General features: G+C 48.4%; 1 protein-coding gene across 1 annotated transcript in view; it reads left to right on the plus strand.

Moving 5' to 3' along the window:
• Col4a2 (collagen type IV alpha 2 chain) overlaps positions 1 to 22413 on the plus strand; it is a 132903-nt gene that overhangs the window by 86580 nt on the left and 23910 nt on the right. The window contains exons 9-24 of the mRNA XM_051181975.1: positions 3 to 38; positions 144 to 206; positions 1792 to 1827; positions 3563 to 3604; positions 5052 to 5144; positions 5860 to 5895; positions 6451 to 6501; positions 7091 to 7135; positions 11172 to 11225; positions 11978 to 12044; positions 12629 to 12739; positions 13144 to 13293; positions 17421 to 17513; positions 18014 to 18168; positions 20972 to 21044; positions 21130 to 21236. Coding sequence (XP_051037932.1) covers positions 3 to 38; positions 144 to 206; positions 1792 to 1827; positions 3563 to 3604; positions 5052 to 5144; positions 5860 to 5895; positions 6451 to 6501; positions 7091 to 7135; positions 11172 to 11225; positions 11978 to 12044; positions 12629 to 12739; positions 13144 to 13293; positions 17421 to 17513; positions 18014 to 18168; positions 20972 to 21044; positions 21130 to 21236 — 1212 coding nt within the window. The remainder of the gene's footprint in view (positions 1 to 2; positions 39 to 143; positions 207 to 1791; positions 1828 to 3562; positions 3605 to 5051; positions 5145 to 5859; positions 5896 to 6450; positions 6502 to 7090; positions 7136 to 11171; positions 11226 to 11977; positions 12045 to 12628; positions 12740 to 13143; positions 13294 to 17420; positions 17514 to 18013; positions 18169 to 20971; positions 21045 to 21129; positions 21237 to 22413) is intronic.

A 22413-nucleotide genomic window follows, 5' to 3' on the forward strand; every position in this document is an offset into this window, starting at 1 on the left:
AGGGTGAACCTGGAGAGCCTGGACAGGACGGCTACCAGGTGAGTATTGTTTTCATTAGGGATTCTTCCATGCAGAACTTTAAAAACGTCTGAATAGACACACCAGTCTGCTGTCTTCAAGCCATGTTCTTTGTCCATCCACAGGGGCCTCCTGGCCGCCCGGGGCTGATAGGACAGATGGGTCCCATGGGAGCTCCTGGAAGACCGGTAAGTCCCTGTGCTTAGTCACCCCAGGCCTGTATCAGGACACCTGTGGATGGTCTTTTTTTACCCACTGAATGCCATTGAACCACAGATGGTTCTAGCTGGGGCACCTGCCATCATGGGTAAGCTCTCTAGGTTACATATTAACTATGTGACAAGGGGCCATCATCCCCGAGCAAAGCAAACCTAATACCCCACTCGGGTCAACAAGAAGGAAACAGATTTTTTTTCTGGGCCAGGCCATGTGCAACAAGTACATCCCACTGGGCCATAGCCACTGTAGGGGAAGCACTGGACATCATTTATAGAATGGAGGCCACAGGTCGCCCCTCCCTTCCAATGCAATGACACAGCAAAGTGTGATAGGATAGAAGCAGGATGAAGGAAGGCTTGCAAGAAAGGAGGAGGAGGCTAGTGCTCCCCCAGCCCTGCCTGCTCCCACCCACACTGAGTCTGCAGCACATCTCAGCCCCCACCGAAGGCTTCTGCCTCATTAAGAACACTTCTTAGCGGTAAGACAAATAAACATTAGATTACACACAAGAGAGTTTGGCTCCAGGTGAGTGACGTTCTCCCAGAAACCCATTCTCAGGACTGAGGCATGTGTTCAAGCCTGGGAGGAACACCTGTAGTTCCCTCCAGACTGCAATAATCAGTTGTAATAATGATTATGACCTTTACAAAGCCCTTGTGTGTTGGGTCTTTCTGCCTTAGCACTGTGGCAGATGCAGCCAAGATGGGGCAACAGGACCCACATGGCTCTCCCTTCGAGTAGCTGGCTTACTCACACAGCAACAACTGTGCGACTTATGGTTTTCCTCTAAATAGAGTTCAGAGGAGCTGGAGAGGTAGCTCAGTCAGTGGCATGCTTGCTGTGTAAGCCTGAAAGCCTGAGTCTCATCCCCGGCACCTTGTGAGAAATCAAGTATGGTATCACATGCCATTAATCACCGAGCAGGGGAGGTAGAGACAGAGTATTTCCTGAAGCTTGCTGAGCAGCCAGCCTAGCTGAATTCATAAGCAACAGGTTTAGAATGAGAGCATCTCAAACAATAAGCTAGAATATGACCCAGTGATTGAGGAAGGTCACTGACCTTCACACATATGTGCATACATATGCATGCTCACATGCGCGAGCATAAGTGTGTGTGGCAAGTGTGTGTATGCATAGTTCAGACACCCTTAGGGTGCACATATGCAGATGCTTAGTCTGTGGAATTGACCTACAGATCTGTCTGTGCACATTTGTGACACCACCACCAAAATGTGACAGTGTCTTGTGGGCAATTTGGCTGCAGTCACAGGGCCTGAGACCTCACAAAGCCTAGGGACAGACACATCAAGGACACGGGTGAAGTCACAAGCCCAAAACACACAAGCAAACCAGGAACAGCTGTGGGTAGACAGCCACACATTCCAAGGGCAGTGACCCGGTCCTCCTCCTGGCTTTTCATCCCAAGACAGATGTGGGGAAGCTCTGGCCATACTGTTGGAAGTGGGCAGTCAGTGGTTTTCCCAGGGCCTCTGAGCAGATGTCATCTGGGTCATGAGAGGGAAGAAAAATATACATGTCTTTGTATTTCTGCAGGGACCACCAGGACCCCCTGGACCCAAAGGACAACCAGTAAGTTGGTGGGGACAAGGGTGAGGGAGGGGAGGGGCTCTTCCATGATTAATGTATGCCTTCTTTGACCAGAGAACAACTTGGCTGACAGCTGTTTCTGGTGTAGATTATGCTGGTGTAGTTTAAGATTTGATGCATAGGAAGAGATCCTACAGAGTGTCTGGACACCTGGCCCAAGCCTTTGTGAGGATGCTGAGTGATACTGTTTGAGGCCCCATGTGCAAATCACACTGATGAGCCACAATGAAAGACGTGCAGCTGAACAATCTAGGAACATATCTATAGGTGCAATTTTCCAGGGTGGACAGGGGGACACTACATTTACTTAAGAGAAATAAGAGACCCTCGTCCTATCTGGATGTAGTGAGAAACCATTAGAACCCCAGGTCAACACTAGGGACATGTCCAGTGCTCCTGAGTCAGGTGGATCCCAGATCCACACTGCTCCCTTGACAGAGTACTTGTTATATTGGTGGAAACACAACCAAGCATGTAGTTTGTTAGAACCTTGGATAACAGAGCCAAGATTTGTTGTGACCTGAAAGAGATGGATAAATGTCCAGACTCAATAATGTTGACTAGGAAAATATCTGATCAGAGATACTGGGGTTCAGCAGGATGTCTTCATGTTCCCACGCCTGATCCATATGCAGTCCCATTTCTGTGACCCCTGGTGACCTCGCCTGCCACCCACCCCCATACCCCTCAGGCTCCATCCACTCCAACAGAGTTCCAGCTGGGCCTGGAACTTGAGGAGCCTCCTGGATACTGCCTCCCCCTCCCCACACTCACCCCCATCAGATAGCCCTGAGCAGGATGGGAAGGGCCTAGAGCCAAGGAAAGCGGAAGCAGTGGCCCAGCCCAGGCTCTGGCCTCAGATCTCCCCTGGCTGCTGCAAACACAAACAGCCCCTTCACCCTGGCCAAGTCACTTCCTGGCAATTTTGACAAGCAGCTCTGAGCAGAGAATGCTATAGGGGCTCACATGGCGGCCATGCTGTGCTTTGATTTCAGCTCCCAGCCAGGTGGTGAAGCAAGAAAAGCAGGATTTAATTAAAGGTTTTGCTTTTATTTTCAAAAGATATCTAAGCATCAGAGGAGGCAGACAGTAGACCAGGGAGAGAGACTTCAGGGGTCCTGAGTGACTCTTACTCACTGTAGCAGTAGAGAGACCCTGGGAAAGTGTCACAGCTGCTTGAGGGCAAGAGGAAAGGGTGTGTGTGGAAACACGTGTGAATTTGTGGGGTGCCTCCTCACATGGCTGCTCTCAGGCTGGTCTCAGGCGTCAGGGAGGGCTAACTCCAGCCCAGCTGCTCCTCAGAGGAACTGTTAAATAAACACTGGCTGAGACACAGGCCTGACTTTGCCTCAGAAAACAATCCAAACAGGCACATAAATATGAAATGTGACCAGTGTTAAGTTCCCTAAAATCATTAAAAAGAAAGAAATGTTTACATGAAGTTAAGGTGGTTTTTATCTAAATGAGATGACTTGGGTCTCCAGAATCTAAAGGCGAACCCTAACCTCCCTTGGGTGGGCTGATGTGTCAGCTGACAGGGTCCCTCTCAGCTCCGCCACTCAGCCTTCCTTAGGCAGAGCACCCTGCAGGGCCAATTGCATCCTAAAGGGCACAAGGGGTCATGGTTCAGGGAGGGCTTGACCTCTTCTAAAAAATACTTGCATTTCACTGTGATCCTTGATTCTTACAATCTCATAGATACCATCTCTGTTTCCAGGGCAACCGAGGACTTGGCTTTTACGGAGAGAAGGGTGAAAAGGTAAAGAGACCTGGTGACGGGAACTAGTGAGCAAACCGCACTGCCCAGGGTGACCTGGTGTTTTCCAGGTGACCTGCAAACACACCTGCATAGAGGTCACCCACACCCCAGGGACAGTTGTGGATCAGTGAGACATGAATGTGAACTGTCTAGGTTGCCGTAGATTCCCACAGGGATGTGTGACTTCCGCTACTTTAGGGACTGGGAAGTAGAAGTGTCTCCTAATACGTGGGACCCAGAGATGATTGAAGGGACCTCAGCTAAGCCAGGTGGTGGTGTCACATACATTTAATCCCACACATAAAGGCAGAGGCAGGTGGCTCTCTGACTTTGAGCCAGCCTGTTCTACAGAGTGAGTGCTAGGACAGCCAGGGTGACACAGAGGAACCCTGTCTGGAAACATAAAAGTGAAGGGATTGGACAGAAGAATAATCTGGAATCCTCTCAGGGAACAATGACATGGCTGCCCTGGGTTGTGTAACTTCTGTTACCTCCTACTGCTAATCTTCTGAGACGCCATAGCCCACACCCGGCCAGCCAACTACACCCTCATTCACAAGAGCCCGCCTGCTCCCTGAGCAGCAGATCCGTCCCTCTAGCTGTACTATGTGTGTGCTACCATTCCATGGACACTCTGCTACTTCACTGAATTCCATACATGGAAATCAGGATTCCTAAAACGATAAGGGGGGAATTGAGTATCAAAACACATAAAAATATAAAGTCCCCTACAATGAAATATCCCACAGTAATAAGGTAAAATAAAAGGATAGAGGGCTTGGGAAGAAATGACTGTGGGAGGGGACAGTCACATGGTGAATGGTGAAGATGAAGTTATGTCTGCAGGCCACAGCAAGCCCTCATGGGTAGTTTTTGGACGTGTTAGTGCTGAGGACACGCAGGGAAGCCCTCTTCAGAGGGTGACCCAGCACTCAGTCTGCTGCCATGCCTGTTACTCGATAGCAGAAGACAAGTCAATCAAGTCCTTTGTGTCCGTCAGTTTCTAAAGGGGAAAAGGTATGAGCAAGGCATGAGGCTCACTGATACGAATGCAGTGAACACCTCCTGAGATACTTGGTCTAGCCTTTGCTCTTCAGTGTGCACAGCACCTCTCGCTTGTGGTGGTACCAGAGTCAAACCTAACGACTTCCTTGTGTAGAAACCCATCAAAGGCTGTAAACCACAGGTGCAGTGCAGTGTGGAATTATCAGTGATCTCTGTGACCTCAACACGTAAATTCTGAACAATTAGTGATAGAAGTTCGGTTCACGTCATTTTAGATCATGGTGATTTTGATGCGATGATATGGTGAGTTAGATTATGATGACTTTTGTTTCGGCACAAAGCAAGCAAAACAAAATAGTGTGTGTGGTGGGATTGTGCTGTCACCTAAGTTATGTGCCCTTCTCCTGATTCAAAACTGTCACTTTTGCTGAACAATCTGCAGGGTGATGTGGGACAGCCAGGACCCAATGGGATCCCATCTGATATCACTCTTATTGGGCCCACAACAACAACATACCATCCGGATCTGTACAAGGTAAGAGGGTGGTCATCCCCAGGTTACCTAGGAAAAGGAGAATGCAAATGCAACTTTCTTCATTTTATGCAAACAGTTGCACCCTAAGATGGGAAAGATCTCACCCATGAATTGGGAGAAAACAACTCAGATTTGCACCAGCTATTGGAGGTCCTAAATGGTTCCTGCCAATCTGCAGGAGGCAGTTGTGAGCTGCAGGATTATAAGTGTTGACAGTAAAACTGGGACAAGGGTCTGCCAGTCCAAAAATAAGAAAAAATGCAGTGAAAAACGTCTATATTGCTTTTAGAGCCACTTGGCCTGACATGTTAGTGTGTTACGCCTATCTTTTTCTAAGCAGACCTTTTTTAACTAAATGTGGTCATTAGGGGGAGGGAGGTCTTCCTAGGGTGTGTTCTCCCACTGTGAGGCAGATATGTGGGAGCTAGCATCTATCTACCTGGATGATCAGAAGTACCTATGCCCTGTTGCTGATGGTGGAAGAGAGAAAGATCACAAATCATAAAACAGTCCATTCATCTTGTGAGAATAGAAAAATAATCCTCTTTGTATTTTAGTTTTGAAGCTGCAGCATATATGGCTGTTATTGATTACCAGGAAGATTGCCTGAAGTTTTATCAAGTACTTTTTAACTTCATATCCTGAGCCAGGATCGGTGCCCAAGTACCCTGCATCTCAAAGGTGCAAGGTTTCTTATTCCATGTGTTTTTCACAGGGTGAAAAGGGGAGCAGAGGAGACCAAGGAATACCAGTAAGTTCAATATAGAACTCTTTCCCTCTGTGATTGCTCCATCCTCAGGGTTCAGGGGTGCACGTTGATGGTGGGACATGCTCCTCTGAATAGTGGTGTGTGCTCTGGTCTTAGCCGTTGGATTATTGGGTTCTCATGAACTCCTCTACATGGGAAGGTATCAAAGATACAGAGTATATTTTGTATAATAATATTAGACATTATATAATGTATATTATAATGATAATTAGCATCGTCTGAAGTTGTAAGCTGAGCATGACGGTGTGCGAGTGAGGGGCTGGGAGGGAGACAGGCTGGCCTTTACTGTGGGCCAATGGATCACTACCATCTTGTTCATCCCATCCAGTTCCACTCACCATTCTTCCTCGATGTCACTTACCTTGTGGTGGTGACGTGGCATCCTGGATAAAGGTGATCCACAAACAGCCCTGTGTTCTCCCCACCCTCCCATCACCTGTTTAGCATCCTGTTCGCTGAGTGGCCTGGGAAGGCTGAAGAGTGTCCCAGGGGTGGAGTCAGCTCTCAGCACCCCTCACACTGTTTTCTGTCTCCTAGGGCACCTCCCGGAAAGGCGAGGAAGGCATCATGGGATTCCCAGGAATACGGGTGAGCCATGTGCTATATAACCATGGCGAGTTGGCTTTTTGCTCTTTTTTGCTTTTTAAACAGATTTTCTTTTTTTTGATCAGTCTTTAGATTCACAGAAAAACTGAGCAAAAAGTCAAGATTCCCTATGATCCTCTGGCCCCACTCTGGCCATAGCCAGCCAGCTGGGCATTTGCCACCAGGGACACATCCCTCAGGTGCATTTGCTACAACCCATGAACCCATGTTGACCCCATGCTGAAGTTTTTAAAACACTGTACCTGCCAAGGTTCCTCCTGATGTGAGGCTAGTCTTGGTTACAAACTGCAGAGTGTATGTAGAGTGCAGGATCATTTCTGGTCACCCAAGGAGTCCAATAAGAATGTCCCTCATGGGAGACACATCTGTAAGAGGAAGATGTCACCTTCAGAGCCGTGGGCATCAATGGCCATCGCAGCACCTGGGGTGGTGTGTGGCCACCTGAACCTGTGCTTCCAAACCTTGAAAACAGAAGGCTGCTTGATGGTCATTGGAATTGTCATTCAGCCCTCTGAGGAATTTCATCACTTGTTCCAGACTGTTCATTGCTTGTATTTTCTGTTCAACACAGGGTCATCCTGGCCTTGATGGAGAAAAAGGAGTCTTTGGACAGAAAGTAAGTCTGACACACAAAATGTGAGCTGTTCTGAGCCTGAAACCTCATGTATGTAACAAGTGGGACCCCAGAAAAATGCATTTGCCCCCTGCACTTACAGGCTCACAAGCGATCATCCCAACTCTCACAGCCCTTGGTGGAGCATCAGGCTTGCTCATCAGTCCGTTGGTTCTTCCAGAAAACACACCCTAGGTCTCTGTCACTAGGTCCCCAGTCCTGGGCCTCACACCCCTCTGTGTCATTGTCACTCATAGGTTGTCATCTCAGTGGCTGAGTTCCCCTCTGTGTCTTAGAGAGCTACACATACTTTGATAGTTGCTTATGTTTAATGATAATCTAGTTGTTTTCCTTCTGTGTTGTACAGTTTTTTGGGTTTTTTTTTTTTTTAAGAAAAGAAGATGGGTATGAGAAATGTATTACATTGGCTAAACACTAGCTACAGCAAAAAGTACACATAGAAATGTTTTTATCTAATTAATGATTTATTTACTCACAACATTAGCTATTTGCATAATTCAGCCCACCTACTGCAAAGCCCGGCACCATCCTGTCACCCACAGCAGACTTTAGATCTGTGGCAGCCCCGGAGTCATGTGACCTAGCATGCCAGTAACTTGGCAACAAAGAAATAATAAGCACATTTGTTCCTTGCTGCTCCATGTTTCACCCATGTAGGGGTCATCCAATTTAGTACATATGCACCCACACATGCTAGCAGACTGATGGGTGGCGGTACACATATAGGCCACATTTACTTGCCCCAGGATACAGCCGTGCCTTCAGTCAGCTTGCAGTGAGCACCAGAGTGCACACACAGGGTCTCACAGCTGGTGTTTCCACCATGCTGTCCTGTCAGCTGCCCAGAGAGCAGCCTCAGAACACCCGCTCCCGTGAACCCTGCTCAGATTGCCACAGCAGGTACCCATGTGTCACTCTTGAGCCCAGAGGCTAAACTAAGACAGAAGAGCTATGTGGCTGGTCTGGGACAGCAGGTACCTTGCCTCCTGGTGTTACAGCTGATCTCCATGGCTCCAACTATAAGCCAAGTTCTGGCACTGACCATGTACCATGAAGACAGATATCATGGCTGTTCTCATTTCTTCTCATTGCTGACCCTAAACTCAGGGTGGCAACCTTACCCTAACTACAGCCAATTTCCATTACATTAGTTCTTGCTAAGAGAAGTGTCCCCCTGCTCCCCAGCCAAGGCCAGAATGCCACTAGCTTAAGGATGGCAATAAGCAGATATTGTAGAGGCAACTAAACAGATACTGCACCCCAAACCCAGCTGAATCAGCATATCGTTGAGGTGGGCGGGTGACATGTTGTCACTCATCATGGAACACAAAGGAGCTGTCATGTCTAAAACAATGCCCCGGGAACTAGAAGTCCATGAAGACTAGAACCCTAGACTATGGCCCAGCAAGCCCTGGCCCCTGAGTCCCACAGCTGCTGCTGTTCAAGCTTAACTGTGATCACGATGCCCATGCAGCTTTCTCTCTGTAACTTGGGAAGAAACAGACATCTGTGCTTAAATGGGTCAGAGGAAGAAATAGTTTACCCAACTGAAAAAATAGGGAAATAGGCAGACATACACAAATGACTCATCATACTGTGTTAGTACAAACTGCATTATCCAACTGGCCCAGCTGCTGCCTCCACATGGCTTCCCAGATGTGCTGAAGCTGGGGTCTTAAGAGCCAGAACCCAAGGCAGCTCCAAGAAGCTGCTGTGGACAGTGACCCATTAGAATGGCACGCCAGAGAAGGAGGAAGCACAGAAAGCCATGTATCTTAGGGAAGCCCCTGCCTCCCTGTGAGAACAAAGAACCTGATACACATGCCTGTGTGCATGTACACACAGGCACAGACGCAAGGACACATGGACATGGACTCCTAGCACAGTAAACAGCTCCAGGGGAGCAGAGAGATATCTTATGCATCTGGTTGTATTACGTTTTCTGAAAATTTAACAATTGTTTCCCTCATTTGGGGAGACCTGTTTATGACAGCAGTCTTCTCCCACCCTGGAGAGACCATAGGGCATGCTCATGCAGGCCTAGTGTCCTGGGACCGTGCACTGATTACATCCCAGTGTGGACAGCACCACCGGCTTACAACAGAACTTGTAGACTGCAGGAGTCACATCTACCCAGGTGTGACTTGCCAGCTCTGTGGGAGTTACAAGCAGGCAGCAAGGCTGTGCCCACAGGCTGGGCATTCAGTGACATGCAACTTCCTGCACCTTGGCCCTCTTAGAAGTCTTTGCCCCAAGCAAGACCCCTAAATTGCACTGCACCAAACTCCTGCTCTTTGTGCCATGGGTATTATGATAAAGCTTGTGGGGACCTTGGCGAGTTCCATGGCAAGTGAGGATGGCTGAGGTGGGGGACAAATGTGCCAGGTAGATAGAGCTTAAGTGAGAAGTTTGATTAGAAAGGGGAGGGAGGGGGAAGGAAAGAGAAAAGAGGTAAAGAGAGACAGAGAAGGACAGAAGAGAAGAGGGAGACAGGAAAAGTCCTGTCTGCCCCAGGGGAACCGAGGGGAAGAGAGCGGAAGTAGGCTGGGGGTCCTTTTAAAGGGGTCCTTTGCACCTGCGTGCAGACTACAAAACCTTGGAACCCTGGGCTGACCAGGCTACTTCCTGAGTGCATTCTGCCAGGTGACAGGGGCAGGCCAGCATAATGCCTGAGTCCTTACCACAGGGCTGAGGAAAGACCTACGATCCAGAAAGATGTGGAAACATTAGAGGAGACATTCCCTTGAAGCCTAGCAGTAAATACTTCCTGACCACACACTCCTGCCAGCTACTAAGGACCTCTGCTAACGAGTCTCCTTGGGGACTCAGGGTTCTTCCTCGGACATAAAAAATCAACCACTCTTGAATGTTCAGCTCCACCTAGTGTGAGGCCTAGCATCATCCACAGCCCTGCAAAAGAAAATGGACAAAAAAATAAATCAGACAATCAATCCATCAAACAGCATGTGAGCTCCTGGGTCAGAAAACCTGTAAAGTAACTAGATGACAGGCCTATTTCCTACTTCACGGTGGCATGGCTTGGGACTTTGCCATATGTGGCATTTTGCAAGAGGAACTAGCTGCTCGGAGAGCTTCACACACCCGTGGGCACTTGAGAAAACTCAAGACCAGATTGCTGTTGAGGATGTTTTAATGAAAAGAGAAATCCCAAATCAAGAGGCTCTGAGGATTCTGTTTGTTGGCAACTGGAATTTTTCAAAACTCATCATGGAGGGTTTAACTAGTGGATCAAGTGTGACCCCACTGGTCAGGTGTAACCCCCATTGGTCAGCTAAGAAATTGCTAGCAAGGCAGCTAACTCTCTGGTCCCTAGAGTGAGGCTGAGGAAGCCTGGCAACCACTGCAGGTGGACACAGGTCCTACACGGTCCCTTGCTGACTTGGATGCTGGTGGGGAATGGAGGGGATGGGGACCATACTACCCAGTGCCATCGGGGCAGAAGTACAAGCCACCCAATATTCTCAATACCAGCAACCGAGAAAAAAAGGTACTGAGAAAAAGTACCAATGGGAGGGCACTGGAAGATATCTCAGTGGTTAAGGGCACTGGCTGCTCTTGCAGAGGACCGGACTCTCTTCCCAACACCCACTTGGTCATTCAGAACCATCTGTAATCCTACTCTAGGATCTGACCCCCTCTTCTGACCTCACAGGCATCAGCCTCTCAAGTGGCACACAAGTGGCATATGTAGACAAAGTACTCATACACATAAAATGAATCTGGAAAAAAAAAGCACAAAGGAAGGAAAGGCTGCTAGGAACTAAACGAGACTTGGCAGACACTATAAATGCCACATTTGGACTCTGGCTCCTGGTTCAAAGCAGCTTTAAAGACACGTGTGCATCTGAATTGGGGGGTTGATGGTGCACTTTGGGCGGGGTGTGCTTAAGGGGGTGCTTCGTGGCTGCATTGGCTGTGCTGGTGAAAGAGGCATGGGGTTGATGTCTGGAGGTCCCCCCCCCAAAGCTGGAAGTAACAAGCCATATCTTTCTTGCAGGGAATCAAAGGCCTGGATGGTTTCCAAGGCCCCAGTGGACCCCGAGGACCCAAGGTGACTTGTGTTTCTGTTTCTGATTATATCCTTCCCTTCACCTAAATAGCATGGGCAGAGGACATGATCAGTGGTCATTAATGTGATCCCCTAGTGTGTGGGTGCTGTGTGCTGCCTGCCTCCACTGGAAGGGCATCAGGAGGCTGACTTTTTAGCAAAAATGGGGGAAGGGGTTACCTCCAGTTCCTGTTGGAGAATCAACTTGTATAATTAACCATAAGGGCTGGTGGGAGGGACCAAGTGAGATGACCCAGGGTAGCTATGAGGGGGACCAGCCTTATGGGTAGCCCTTTCTGCTAGTGGACATGTCTGGGGAGAACAGGGAAGTGTGAGGGTGTATCTGGAGTCCGCATGAGGCAGCTCTACAGAACAGATGGTGCTGGGCGTCCCTGAATCTCCATGATGTCCCCCTTGCCTGACCAGATGGTTCAGATGTCAACACTGTGAAGGCCTGAGCTTCAATGTCATGACACAATGGCACAGTCTCTCAGGCACATCCGGCATCCCTACCCCTGGCAAGGGCTTCAGGAGATCCACACACGCTGTGGTATTCCCTTTTATGTCTGTGTGGTAGCTGGGATGCAGGAACTCCCCACTGTCACATGGTAGAGATGTTGCCATGGGGACAGTCCAGGTCGGATAGTAAGAAAAGCTGCCTTGTTAAACCAATTCCACATTCAGCTCACTCCTGGGCAATATGTAAATTAAGAAAACTCCAGAAGGCTAGACTCACAGTGTCTTCTTTCCCCCAGGGAGAACGTGGACAACAAGGGCCCCCAGGACCCCCTGTCTACTCGCCCCATCCATCCCTGGCAAAAGGTTGGTACCAGAACTTCAGGGCACAGTGTGGCCTCACATGGACCCTCTTCTGTTGGGAACAGAGCCATAAACTCTCCAGGCAGATTTCTAAGTGAAACAAAATGAAGGTATTCAGAACGCAACCTTCAGAGACAGTCCGGCTCCCCTGGTGGCTTAGAGGTGTCATTAGAAACAGTAACTTTGGTTCTGCCTAACAACACTCACTACCATCCAGGTGTGACTCTATCTTGACCGATGGAGGGCATTTCTGCATTTCTAGGAGACCCAAAGTTTCTAGTTTTTAACACCTAGAATTCCACTGAGTCCTCCTAAATCAGTTTGCTCTCTGCTGAAACCTGTGTATCTCTATGGTATCCTCTGTGCCTTTACATTGTCTTATATTTATCTGAATCTTAACTTATTAGACTGTGAATTAGAGCTCTCTGAATTTTCAGCATTGGAGCACTCTCTACCTCTCTCTGTGCACAGTGTACTCACTGGGAAGTGGATGCCTGCAGTGGCCTGTAAATGGCAGCCTCATTGCTATGGTAGGGGCTTATTCCTAGACAATGATTCTCACTGCAAGGGACCTATCTTGGTTGCAGGTGCCAGAGGTGACCCAGGATTCCCAGGTGCACATGGAGAGCCAGGAAGCCGAGGCGAGCCAGGAGACCCTGGCCCCATGGGACCCCCAGGCCTGTCTATTGGAGATGAAGGTAATGGAGTTTTGTAGCATCAGAGTTTGGTCTCAGGTGTGAACATGGACCATTAGGCTTTTCTGTGGCTCCAACCTTCATTCTCACAGATTAGCCTCAACTACTGATGAGATGAAGAGTACATGCAACTGTAACCAGGTTAGATTGTGACCCTGAGGGGTGACTGTTGTGATCTGCTCCCTAGATGGAAGAAGCCAGGTGCTGTCCAGTGTTGTCAGCAAATGGCCATAGTCCCAGGCCATTGTAGAAGCTGTAAATGTAGACAAGCTGTGAAAAAAAAAAGTACCAAGGCCATCACTTCTGCTGTCCATGACACTTGTCCCTGATGGTCCCTGTGACACAAAAGCTCACACAACCTTTAAATATCAGAACACTCCCCCACTGCGAATGCTCTTGGGTTTCAGATACAAAGAGAGGCCTTCCAGGAGAGATGGGACCCAAAGGCTTTTCAGGAGAACCGGGTCTCTCAGCACGCTATCCAGGTCCACCAGGAGCTGATGGAAAACCAGGTCTCCAAGGAGTCCCTGGACCTGCAGGCCCACCTGGGCCAGATGGTGAGTAGCTGGTGTTCACCTAGAGCCTAACATCTGGGGTTTTCTGTTAAATGGTTCTGAGTTGATCCAGTAGGCCAGTGGATGAGGATAGGGTAGGCACTCCCAGAGTGCACACCAGGACCATGACAACAGCTGTCGCCTCTCAGCTTGTAGAGGAACAACAGTCCCGCAGCCCTTACAGAGTGAACTGTGGCTGCAGGGACTTCAGCAGGACGTCCAAGACACTGTGTCTAGAAGAAGCAATGAGATGAAATCACTGTGCTTGGGTCTCTGCAGGCCTCTCCTGTCTTAATTCATGGTTCCTCTCCTCTGCTTCAGCAGTCCAGGTCAGCGTGTGACAACCACTGCCTTCTTTGCCACTGCAAAGCCAAAGTCACAGGAGATAAAAGTCGGTGACAAGAAAAGAGCTGTAAGAAGGAGTGGTGGCCGCTGGCCAAGGGAGACAGGAGACCCAGAGAGTCTGCACATATAGTAGATGAGGGTGACGGTTTGGCCAGCCTGTCACGGCACAGCAGCTGAGCTGGTCCCTGACTCAGCCAGGATGATCCCAAGAACGACAAGGTAGCATTTCCAGGCTGTGACAGTCTGTGCTGTCCTTATGTCAAGAACACTATCTACTGAGGACACGCTATCTATGAAAGCCATTCTTCTCAGCTGTAGCATTCAGTTACACTTTAGATGTTGGTAATTTTCACATGGGAACTTTTCATCTCCGGAGAGATTAGCTTATGAGGCACTAGGAGGAAATAAAAGGTCATTCTCTCTTTCTGGGTGATACTGACCCAATTGTAGGCCCTTCCAGCAGTTCCTCCTCAAATCCTCCCTTCAGGGGAGAGGACATCTCCTGAATCCTCCCTTCAGGGCCAGAGCATCTCCTGAGTCCTCCCTTCAGGACCAGGGCATCTCCTGAGTCCTCCCTTCAGAGCCAGGGCATCTCCTGAGTCCTCCCTTCAGAGCCAGGGCATCTCCTGAGTCCCAGGAGGGCATCTTCAGAGGGCAGAGCATCCTATTTGCTAATGGACAGTGTTAGGTTTTAGTTAAACTTTGGAGTCAGAGACTGTTTTAATTGCTTTGGGAAAATCCTTCTCTGTGTCATCTACAAAAGGAAAATTGTTGGCAGTATTTCTTCCAACAAAGAAACAGTTGTATAGGATAAGTATATAGGAAACCAGTCACTCCTGCTTCTACTTCACATTCTAAAGTAACATTGTAACTTGCTATAACTCTATTTGCCCAGCTTTCTTTGGTCTGGAAGACAGCACATTTGTTTGAAAAGTTTAAATGTTGCTTCCTTGGATAATGCATTTGCACAAAGCTATCGTTACTGTTTTCTATTATGCTGAAAGTGGAATTTATGGCGCGAGTTTGATCTGTTAATGTTGACAGGAAGATATTTATTGATGATGAGAATTTCTATGAGCCTATCTTTCCTCGTGCAGCATCCGTAGGGTTTTCCTTACACGTGTCAAGAGCATAAAAGCAAGCCACGAGTGAGGGCCCTGTCCCTGTCACTCCATGCTGCCACAAGCATGTGCTGTCTTTGTGTGTGAATTTTGCTCACTAAGTGACTGACATAAATAAACTAATATAAGTAAACAGAGACAGACAGCTATCTGGCATGGATTATCAGCTGATAAGGGAATACAGTGTAAGAAAGTTTATCAGCTACAAATGTTAGGGCATTCCCCTTCAGCCCTTCTTGAGTTGTTACCTCTGTGAGACACAGTGTTACCATCTGTTTTTCTACCAACCTCTTATGTGAAAAGTAGCCAACCATTGGCTTTAGGTGTGTCTCACAACTAAGTATCCACCTTGTAACTTAGTACTGGGAGCACAGAGTTCAGCCTTTCTCAGAACTGAGATTTTTGGAGTCTTTTCTCAGGAATTGTGTTTCATGAGCTATGGCTTTCTGGGAGTCAGAATGCTTATTCACACTGGAGTAAGAGCAAACCTTGATACCAGCTGTCATTTGAGGTGAAAAGGCTCAGCTGGCACAGTTTCTAAGTCAGCAGACTGAATCAGCTATTGGCTTCTTCGTGGAAGTCCTGTTGAGATCCCCCAATCCCAAAGAACTTGTTTGAAATTATGAATGAATTCAATTAAACAGAGGGAAACATCCCAGGGGAAAGACAGAAGGCTCCTCTGTGCCTTGGTGAAGGCCTTATTAAACCTCCTAAGGACGTCCCTTTGTCTTCAACGACAGGTCTTCAGTTTTAAAAAGCAATGTTCTAAAGACTGGGTGATGAATTCCTCTACTTACAATGTGCTTTCTCCTCACCTATCCAGAGGCCTGGAAGCTTTAGGTTAGAGGCCAGTCCAGACCTGAGCAGCTCCTAGAGGGGTCGGTCACACAGGTGTCTCTTCTTTCCCTTCCATGAGGCCTGCCCACCGTTCTCGTCTCTCAGGACACTTTATAGAACTTCTCAATGGCCTCTTCATTACAGTGCTCTCTCTCTCTCCCACACATACACACACACCATTGTAGCTAATGCAGCCCCTGAAATTCTCTCTGGTTCCTTCTATCCCCATTGTGGATGTAGCCTGGTGCAAACATAGTCACTCCTCCTCTGTGCTCTGAGCTACACATGTGAAACTTCTCACTGGAAACAGCCGGCGCTGAGTCTCAGGGATACTTCACCTCAGAATGCCCAGCATGGAGCTGCAGATCTCCACCTTCCCACTCTCCTTCCTGGCCAACATGTTCCCTGATGTCCTTGCTCCCCATAGCCTCTGAGCTTAAGCCAGGACCCAGGAGTGTCTGGGCATCTCACTCTCCATACTGGACCCTTATAGTTCTTTCATGATCCCCTTTGCCCTTAGGAATAAAAACCCAAGAGGATCCCCTCCCCTCCTCCATGCCAACACCCCTCTTTGTCCCCTTTACACACCGGCTGGTCACGGCCGGGTCCCTCTATCAGCTACAGTTCGTGTCACTCCCTCAGGAAGCCCTCTCTGGACACCACTAGTTCTAAGTCAGTCACTCCCAGATGCCCTGGCACAGTGCTGGCTATAATCTGAAAATTCACTTTTGTTTGCTGCCTGGCAGTGCTCAGGCTCCGGCTCGTGGTGGATGAATGGATGGATGAATGAGTGAGGCTTGTTACATGTGCAGTGGGATCATGTTACACACAGCAGCGCTCACCCGCCTCTCAAAACCCTCTGCTTCCCCCGGGAGCTCTCTCAAACACCATCCCACTGCCCTTGTCCAAGAGCAAGAGACTTTGAAGTTGCTGCTTCGTACTCCTTCCACTTCCTGTACAGCCACGTGCATCTAGCTTATTTGGAGATGTTTGTTTGAACTATGAGCACTACTAGGTTTAACAGGGATGAGGCTTGGTGTCCCACACCTGTAATCCTGGCACTTGGGAGGCTGAGATTCGAGGGACACCTTAAGTTCAGGGCCAACCTGGCCTACAGAGAGAGACAGTGAGGAGCAACGGCCCAGCCACACTCACCTGAAATGCAGCCTATTATCCACCACCAGATGGCAGTCTTCCCGTAGGTCTCAGGGTTGGGTAGCCTTAGTCTCATCTGGTCACCTGGTACACATATGTGCAATTACTGGGGCACTATAGTGAATCCTCTGACCTTTGGTGAGGAAAAGGACTTGGAAGAGGAAGGCTGAGGTCAAGATCATTCAGTGACGTCAACCATGTCTTGTACCATTTAATCAGAGGATTCCCGTTAGTTATTGTGGACACATGTTTACGTGTCTACATGTGTGGTCTTGTGTGCATGGAGAACTAAAGGGACAGGTGAGGTCTGAGCACTTTCGGAGTGCACTCACTCCTAAAGAGGACAGCATGGAGAGCTGGGGTTGTCTTAACTCTTGTGGGGAGTTTTCCCTTGTGGTGGGAGCGGTCTGAGAAAGACTAGGAATGTGTGGCCATCTTGAAATTCCAGTTACTGGATTGAGTGTTTCTCGGAAGGAAAGACATTGGTCGTGACACATTGATGGAAAAGCTAAATTTGCAGGCTCTAGTGGCACGTGGGTGTCCAAGTATGTGTCCTTGGAAGTGTTGATGTGGAACCGGAGCTCCAGGGAGCTGGGGTAGACTTGGCTGAGAGCCTTGCAGGACCTGATGCTGTCTCTCACCAATATTCTTGCCCTGTGTATTTTCTCCTAGGCTTCCTGTTTGGCCTGAAAGGATCAGAAGGAAGAGTGGGTTACCCAGGGCCTTCCGGTTTCCCAGGGGCTCGAGGGCAGAAAGGATGGAAAGGTGAGGATGACCGCCACAATCCAGCCCCCATGTCACCTTACCTTGCAGGTTGGCCCTGCCCCCACCATTTATTCCTTTGAAGGGTAAGGATGGATATTTGGTCTGAAATTGGAAATGTTACAAAGTCTAAACTTTCTGAAAACCAGCATGACACAGCAGGTGGAAAATTCCACAGTTGGTGTCATATGCTGGGTCACAGTCAAAGCGACTGCACCAAAACTGTTGGATAAAGTTGGATAAAGTTGGATAAAGTTGGGCTGCGTACAGGTTGTATGAAACACCTTGTATTCTGATTAGAGTCTCTGCCCGAGACACCTCACCACATATATAGACACTACAAAGTGAGAGAATATGAAGCCAGGTGTGGTGGTGCATGCCTTTAATCCCAGCACCCAGTGTCTAACCTGCATGCTCTTCTTCCACCAGCCCTCCTTACCTGTCCTCTCCCTCTGCCGTCCCAAGCCCTATTTAACATACACATCCCTCTCCCACTCACGCAGGTGAAGCCGGAGACTGCCAATGTGGCCAGTTCATCGGGGGTCTTCCAGGATTGCCAGGACCCAAGGGTTCTCCTGGTGTCAATGGGGAGCTGGGAAAGAAAGGGGACCAAGGAGACCCAGGCCTGCACGGTATCCCTGGGTTCCCAGGATTCAAGGTGAGAAAACAGTGCCCCTGCTGGTCATGGTTACCTTGCAGCTGGCAGGTTCCTGAGACTGGCTGGAGTCTTCACTCACACACCAGAGTGCTTTTTGAAACTGCTCTCTGATCCTCTCAACTTTAGACAAAAAGTTACCACAGGGCTCAGAAGTTCCACTTCCAGGCTGCAGGAGGGAACTCCAGCCCCGTGTCTTAAGTGTACGCACTGTTGTTCTTTTGCTATAGTTATTGCCTATGTGTAGTTTATTGATAGAGGGGAGAGAAAGGGGGGTAGCTGGTGGCCAACCCAAAGCAAGGGGAGAGAGAAAAAGAGCAAGAGAGAGAGGCGCACTTGGCACACTTGCTTTAAAAGGGAAACTTGTGCATGCGTAACTGAATCCCCTGGCAGCCAGGTAAAGTTTGAGCAGCAGGTAAGTCATGATATAGATAAGACATGGCCATGAACATCCCGCCCATCATCAGGGGGCGTGGTCAGCAGAGTGCTGGTTCCCAACACGGCACGGTGTGTGGAATGGCATTATATATGAGTCTTTTTCTCTTTCTCTCTTAAGTATAAACAGCCCAAATGTTCACTGTCTGATGGGTGGGAAGGTAAATTGGCATAGCCACCCTGTGGATCACTATCCTGCAAGGGTGGAGCACTGAACACACCACCTTGTGTTTGCATATGCATGTACACATACACACAGGCTCACCATGCCTCCCAGGCTGGCCTTCCATCCCTAGCAACCATCCCATTTCAGCCTCCTGTATTCTGGGATGACAGGCTTGCAGCACAACAGCTACCTATCCTATCTTTTGAGCAACAGAGAAAAAAATTATTGAAGTGCCTGGCCAAGGACAATCTCAACAATCCAACCCTGCATGAAAGAACCCAAGCCACATAAGAATAGTGTTTCACCTTAGTGCAAAAGACTATGCCAGCCTGATCTCAAATTTGAGGCTAGCCTCAGCTACATGAGGAAGACCCTGTCAAACACACACACACATACACACAAATATTTCAATGACAGTGACCCTCTAAGTCTAAGCATTGTTAACCTGCTCAGAAAAGAGCATGAAGTGAAATCTTGGAAAATCAAGTCAGCTGTTCAGCTGACTCATTCCTAGAGGCCAGGTGGATCCTCTGAAGCATATGGTACCTCTGAAACCTATAAATAACCCAAGTATGCCTGCTCCCCACGTGCATACACCAGTGGACTTTTCTCCAACAGCCTCTGGTTGTGTTTGTTGTCCTGAATTTAAGTGTATATGTCTGAGTGTACAACCCTGTGTAAAAGGATCCTCTAGGATGTGTGTGTGTGTGTGTGTGTGTGTGTGTGTGTGTGTGTGTGTGTATGTGTGCTGGATGAATGGATGGATGGATGGGTGTCTGGATGGGAGATGGAGAAAAGTGGTAGATAACTGGTTATCTAAACAGTTTATTGTATAACATAGATTGATTTACTGTTTATAATGATGGATGGATAGATGGATGGACAAATGGGTGGGTGGACAGATGGACGGATGGATAGAGAATTAGTGGTTAGAAAGCTGGTTGGCTGGTTAGTTTTTAGTGTTTGTGCTGTACAGCCTGGCAGAGTGCTTGAACCACTAAACTCAGTCAGTAAACACCCACTGAGCGCCATCTGTTTGTGAGCAGTTGTACTGAACATCAGAAGTGTTTCCCTTCTCTGCCGAGACGAGAACTAACTCAATAAATCAAGTTCCCGTGGAATTCTCTAGCATGAGGTGGTCTACAAGTGCATGTAACATTTCCTTTAATTAAACCAACAACTCAGGAGTCCCAAACTCTCACAAGTAGTTAACTATTATGCACCACAAAGCAATGTCTCCTACACAACAGTCTAATACCAGACTATTTCTACCCTGTGGAGCTGCAGTCGATTTCACAGCCTACAGTTTGAGGGTCTGTGCGTAAGATGTCTGCCCTCCATGTTGTCAGCCTCTGCTCTTTGAGGTGTGTCTGCCCTCCACGTTGCCAGCTGCACTTTGCAAAAGATTCTATTGTCCCCCATTCATCACATCTAGATAGCAAATGCTCATGTCTTCTTTTACAGACTTGTTTATTTTTGTTTTAGGTGTATGGGTGCTTTGCCTGTATGTCCATGTGCAGGGAGGGAGGAAGGGATTGTGAGTTTACACCACATGCATGTAGTGCCAAAAGAGGCCAGGAGAGGGCATCAGATCCCCTGGAACTGTAGTTACAGATGGTTGTGAATGTGTGGGGTGAATAGTTGTGAATGGTTCCCATGTGGGGTCTGAGAATTGAACCTGAGTCCTCTGCAAGAACACCAAGTGCTCCAGCCTCATAAACGAGCATTCCTACCCTCTGTCCTGGAGGTTTATTACCTGTTTGGATTCTAGCAAGTGCATTTCCAGGCCTCGTTCCAGGCCAGTGCTTCTCTAAGTTACTGAGTCTAAGAATCCATACTGGGTCTTTTTTGAGCTCTGTGTCACATTTCAGCTGTCCCAGGCATCTGAAAACCCATCTTTCCCTAGCTCCTGTCGGTGCATGCCGAAGATGCCAGCTCATGCATTGTTCTCTGAGTGTGGAGATTCTAGGTTTTCACTCTGTAACTGCCTAGAGCTAATTTTGTTAATTATAATTATTAAAAAAAAAAAGTTAGTTTCACAGTTCTACTATCCACAGAACCAAGCTAGCCATTAGGAAAGGCACCACAGCTAGCAACCAGCTTCCCAAAGCCTAGATGCGATGTTTCTGGTATTGCGGAGAGTTCTTTCAATTGGGTAATTGATTGCCCACACACTGTATAGCTTAAGATCCTTTCTTTCCACAGGGAGCCCCAGGCATCACTGGAGTTCCTGGACCCAAGGGGATAAAGGGAGACTCCAGAACAGTCACAACCAAAGGTTGGTCCTCTGCGACTGAGTACTTGGCTCAGTTAACAAGCTGTGGGTCCCTGCACAGGTAGATTCACATGCAAATCTTTCCCAGGTGAGCGAGGACAGCCAGGTGTTCCAGGTGTACATGGGATGAAAGGTGATGACGGTGTCGCAGGCCGTGATGGGCTGGATGGATTCCCTGGCCTTCCTGGTCCTCCGGTGAGCAGTTGCCATGGTGCCTCTAGTCCCGCCCACTCATCAAGACCTTCATGCTCTTTACTCATTGAGAGGTCATGGCCTTGGCATTGGCACTCATCCCACCCAGTGCTCAGAATAGATAGGTCCATTCTATTTTACTCAACAGACATCATATTTTTTTAAAGACTTGTGATTGAAGGTAAATCTTCAGCCCAGGGTAAACACTTCAAAGAATAGATAAATAACCATCATGGTCTACTACAGAAACAAGACCCATGCATTGTCAAGAAAGCATCCTCCGACTCTGTTCCCAGAGCATATCTGGAAGAGGTGGTCTCCCTCAGGGTTCACAAACCTTGATTGCTCTAGACATAAGCTAAGAACAAAAATGTGCTCCTGCAGAAAACCTGCTGGCTCGCATGCGCTCACACCATCCACCTATATCTGGGCTAGTCCACTCTATGATCTCTGATAACCCCGTGAAATGCTTTATAAACCACATACACTCAAGAGGCTAAAATGTGGACACACATATGCGTTGAGGGTCCCACAAACAGAAAAAGAGCATGACCCAGTGTCCTTCCCATAACACTCGCTTATACAAAGGAGAAAAGTGACATCATGGGCAGGGTGACTTCTCATCAGCTCCTGCCTACTTGCCATCAGAGGTCCCCTTGCATCCAGGACTCTGCAGGCATTCTGGGGCAAGCAACATCTCATTAGCTATATTTAGGACTGATGCTGGTCCCCATTGGGCGCTACCATGTAAGCATTGTCCCTTTCCACTGCCCAGAGCTCACCACTCCCTACTTCTATCCCTCATCACTCACCCCCAGGTGTCCCCCCTGGCTGGTACCATCACCACAGGACATGCCACAGTCAAGGCCCATGTCCTCATTTTAATCCCATAATCTCCCCTTATTCTAAGAGCTCCTTCTCATCCAACCAGCTCCCTTTCCTCTGATGCCTTGCTGTCCCTTGTGAGCAACAGACATGCTAATCCTAATAGATGGGCTGGAGTTCTTGTGCCCATGGTCCTGAGTATAAATGTGTGTCTCCCGGGCCAGCTCTCCACCAGGTTGGTTGGTGAGGCTATAAAAATCTAAGCCAACTCAGTCGCTCTCTCCTCTTCTTGACCTACAGCACAGAATTCCAGCTAAATGAGGGAGGACTCTGATGCCTGTATGTATTTGAGGGT

This window comes from Phodopus roborovskii, unplaced genomic scaffold (genome assembly GCF_943737965.1).
Source record: "Phodopus roborovskii unplaced genomic scaffold, PHOROB, whole genome shotgun sequence".
Classification (NCBI taxonomy): Eukaryota; Metazoa; Chordata; class Mammalia; order Rodentia; family Cricetidae; genus Phodopus; species Phodopus roborovskii.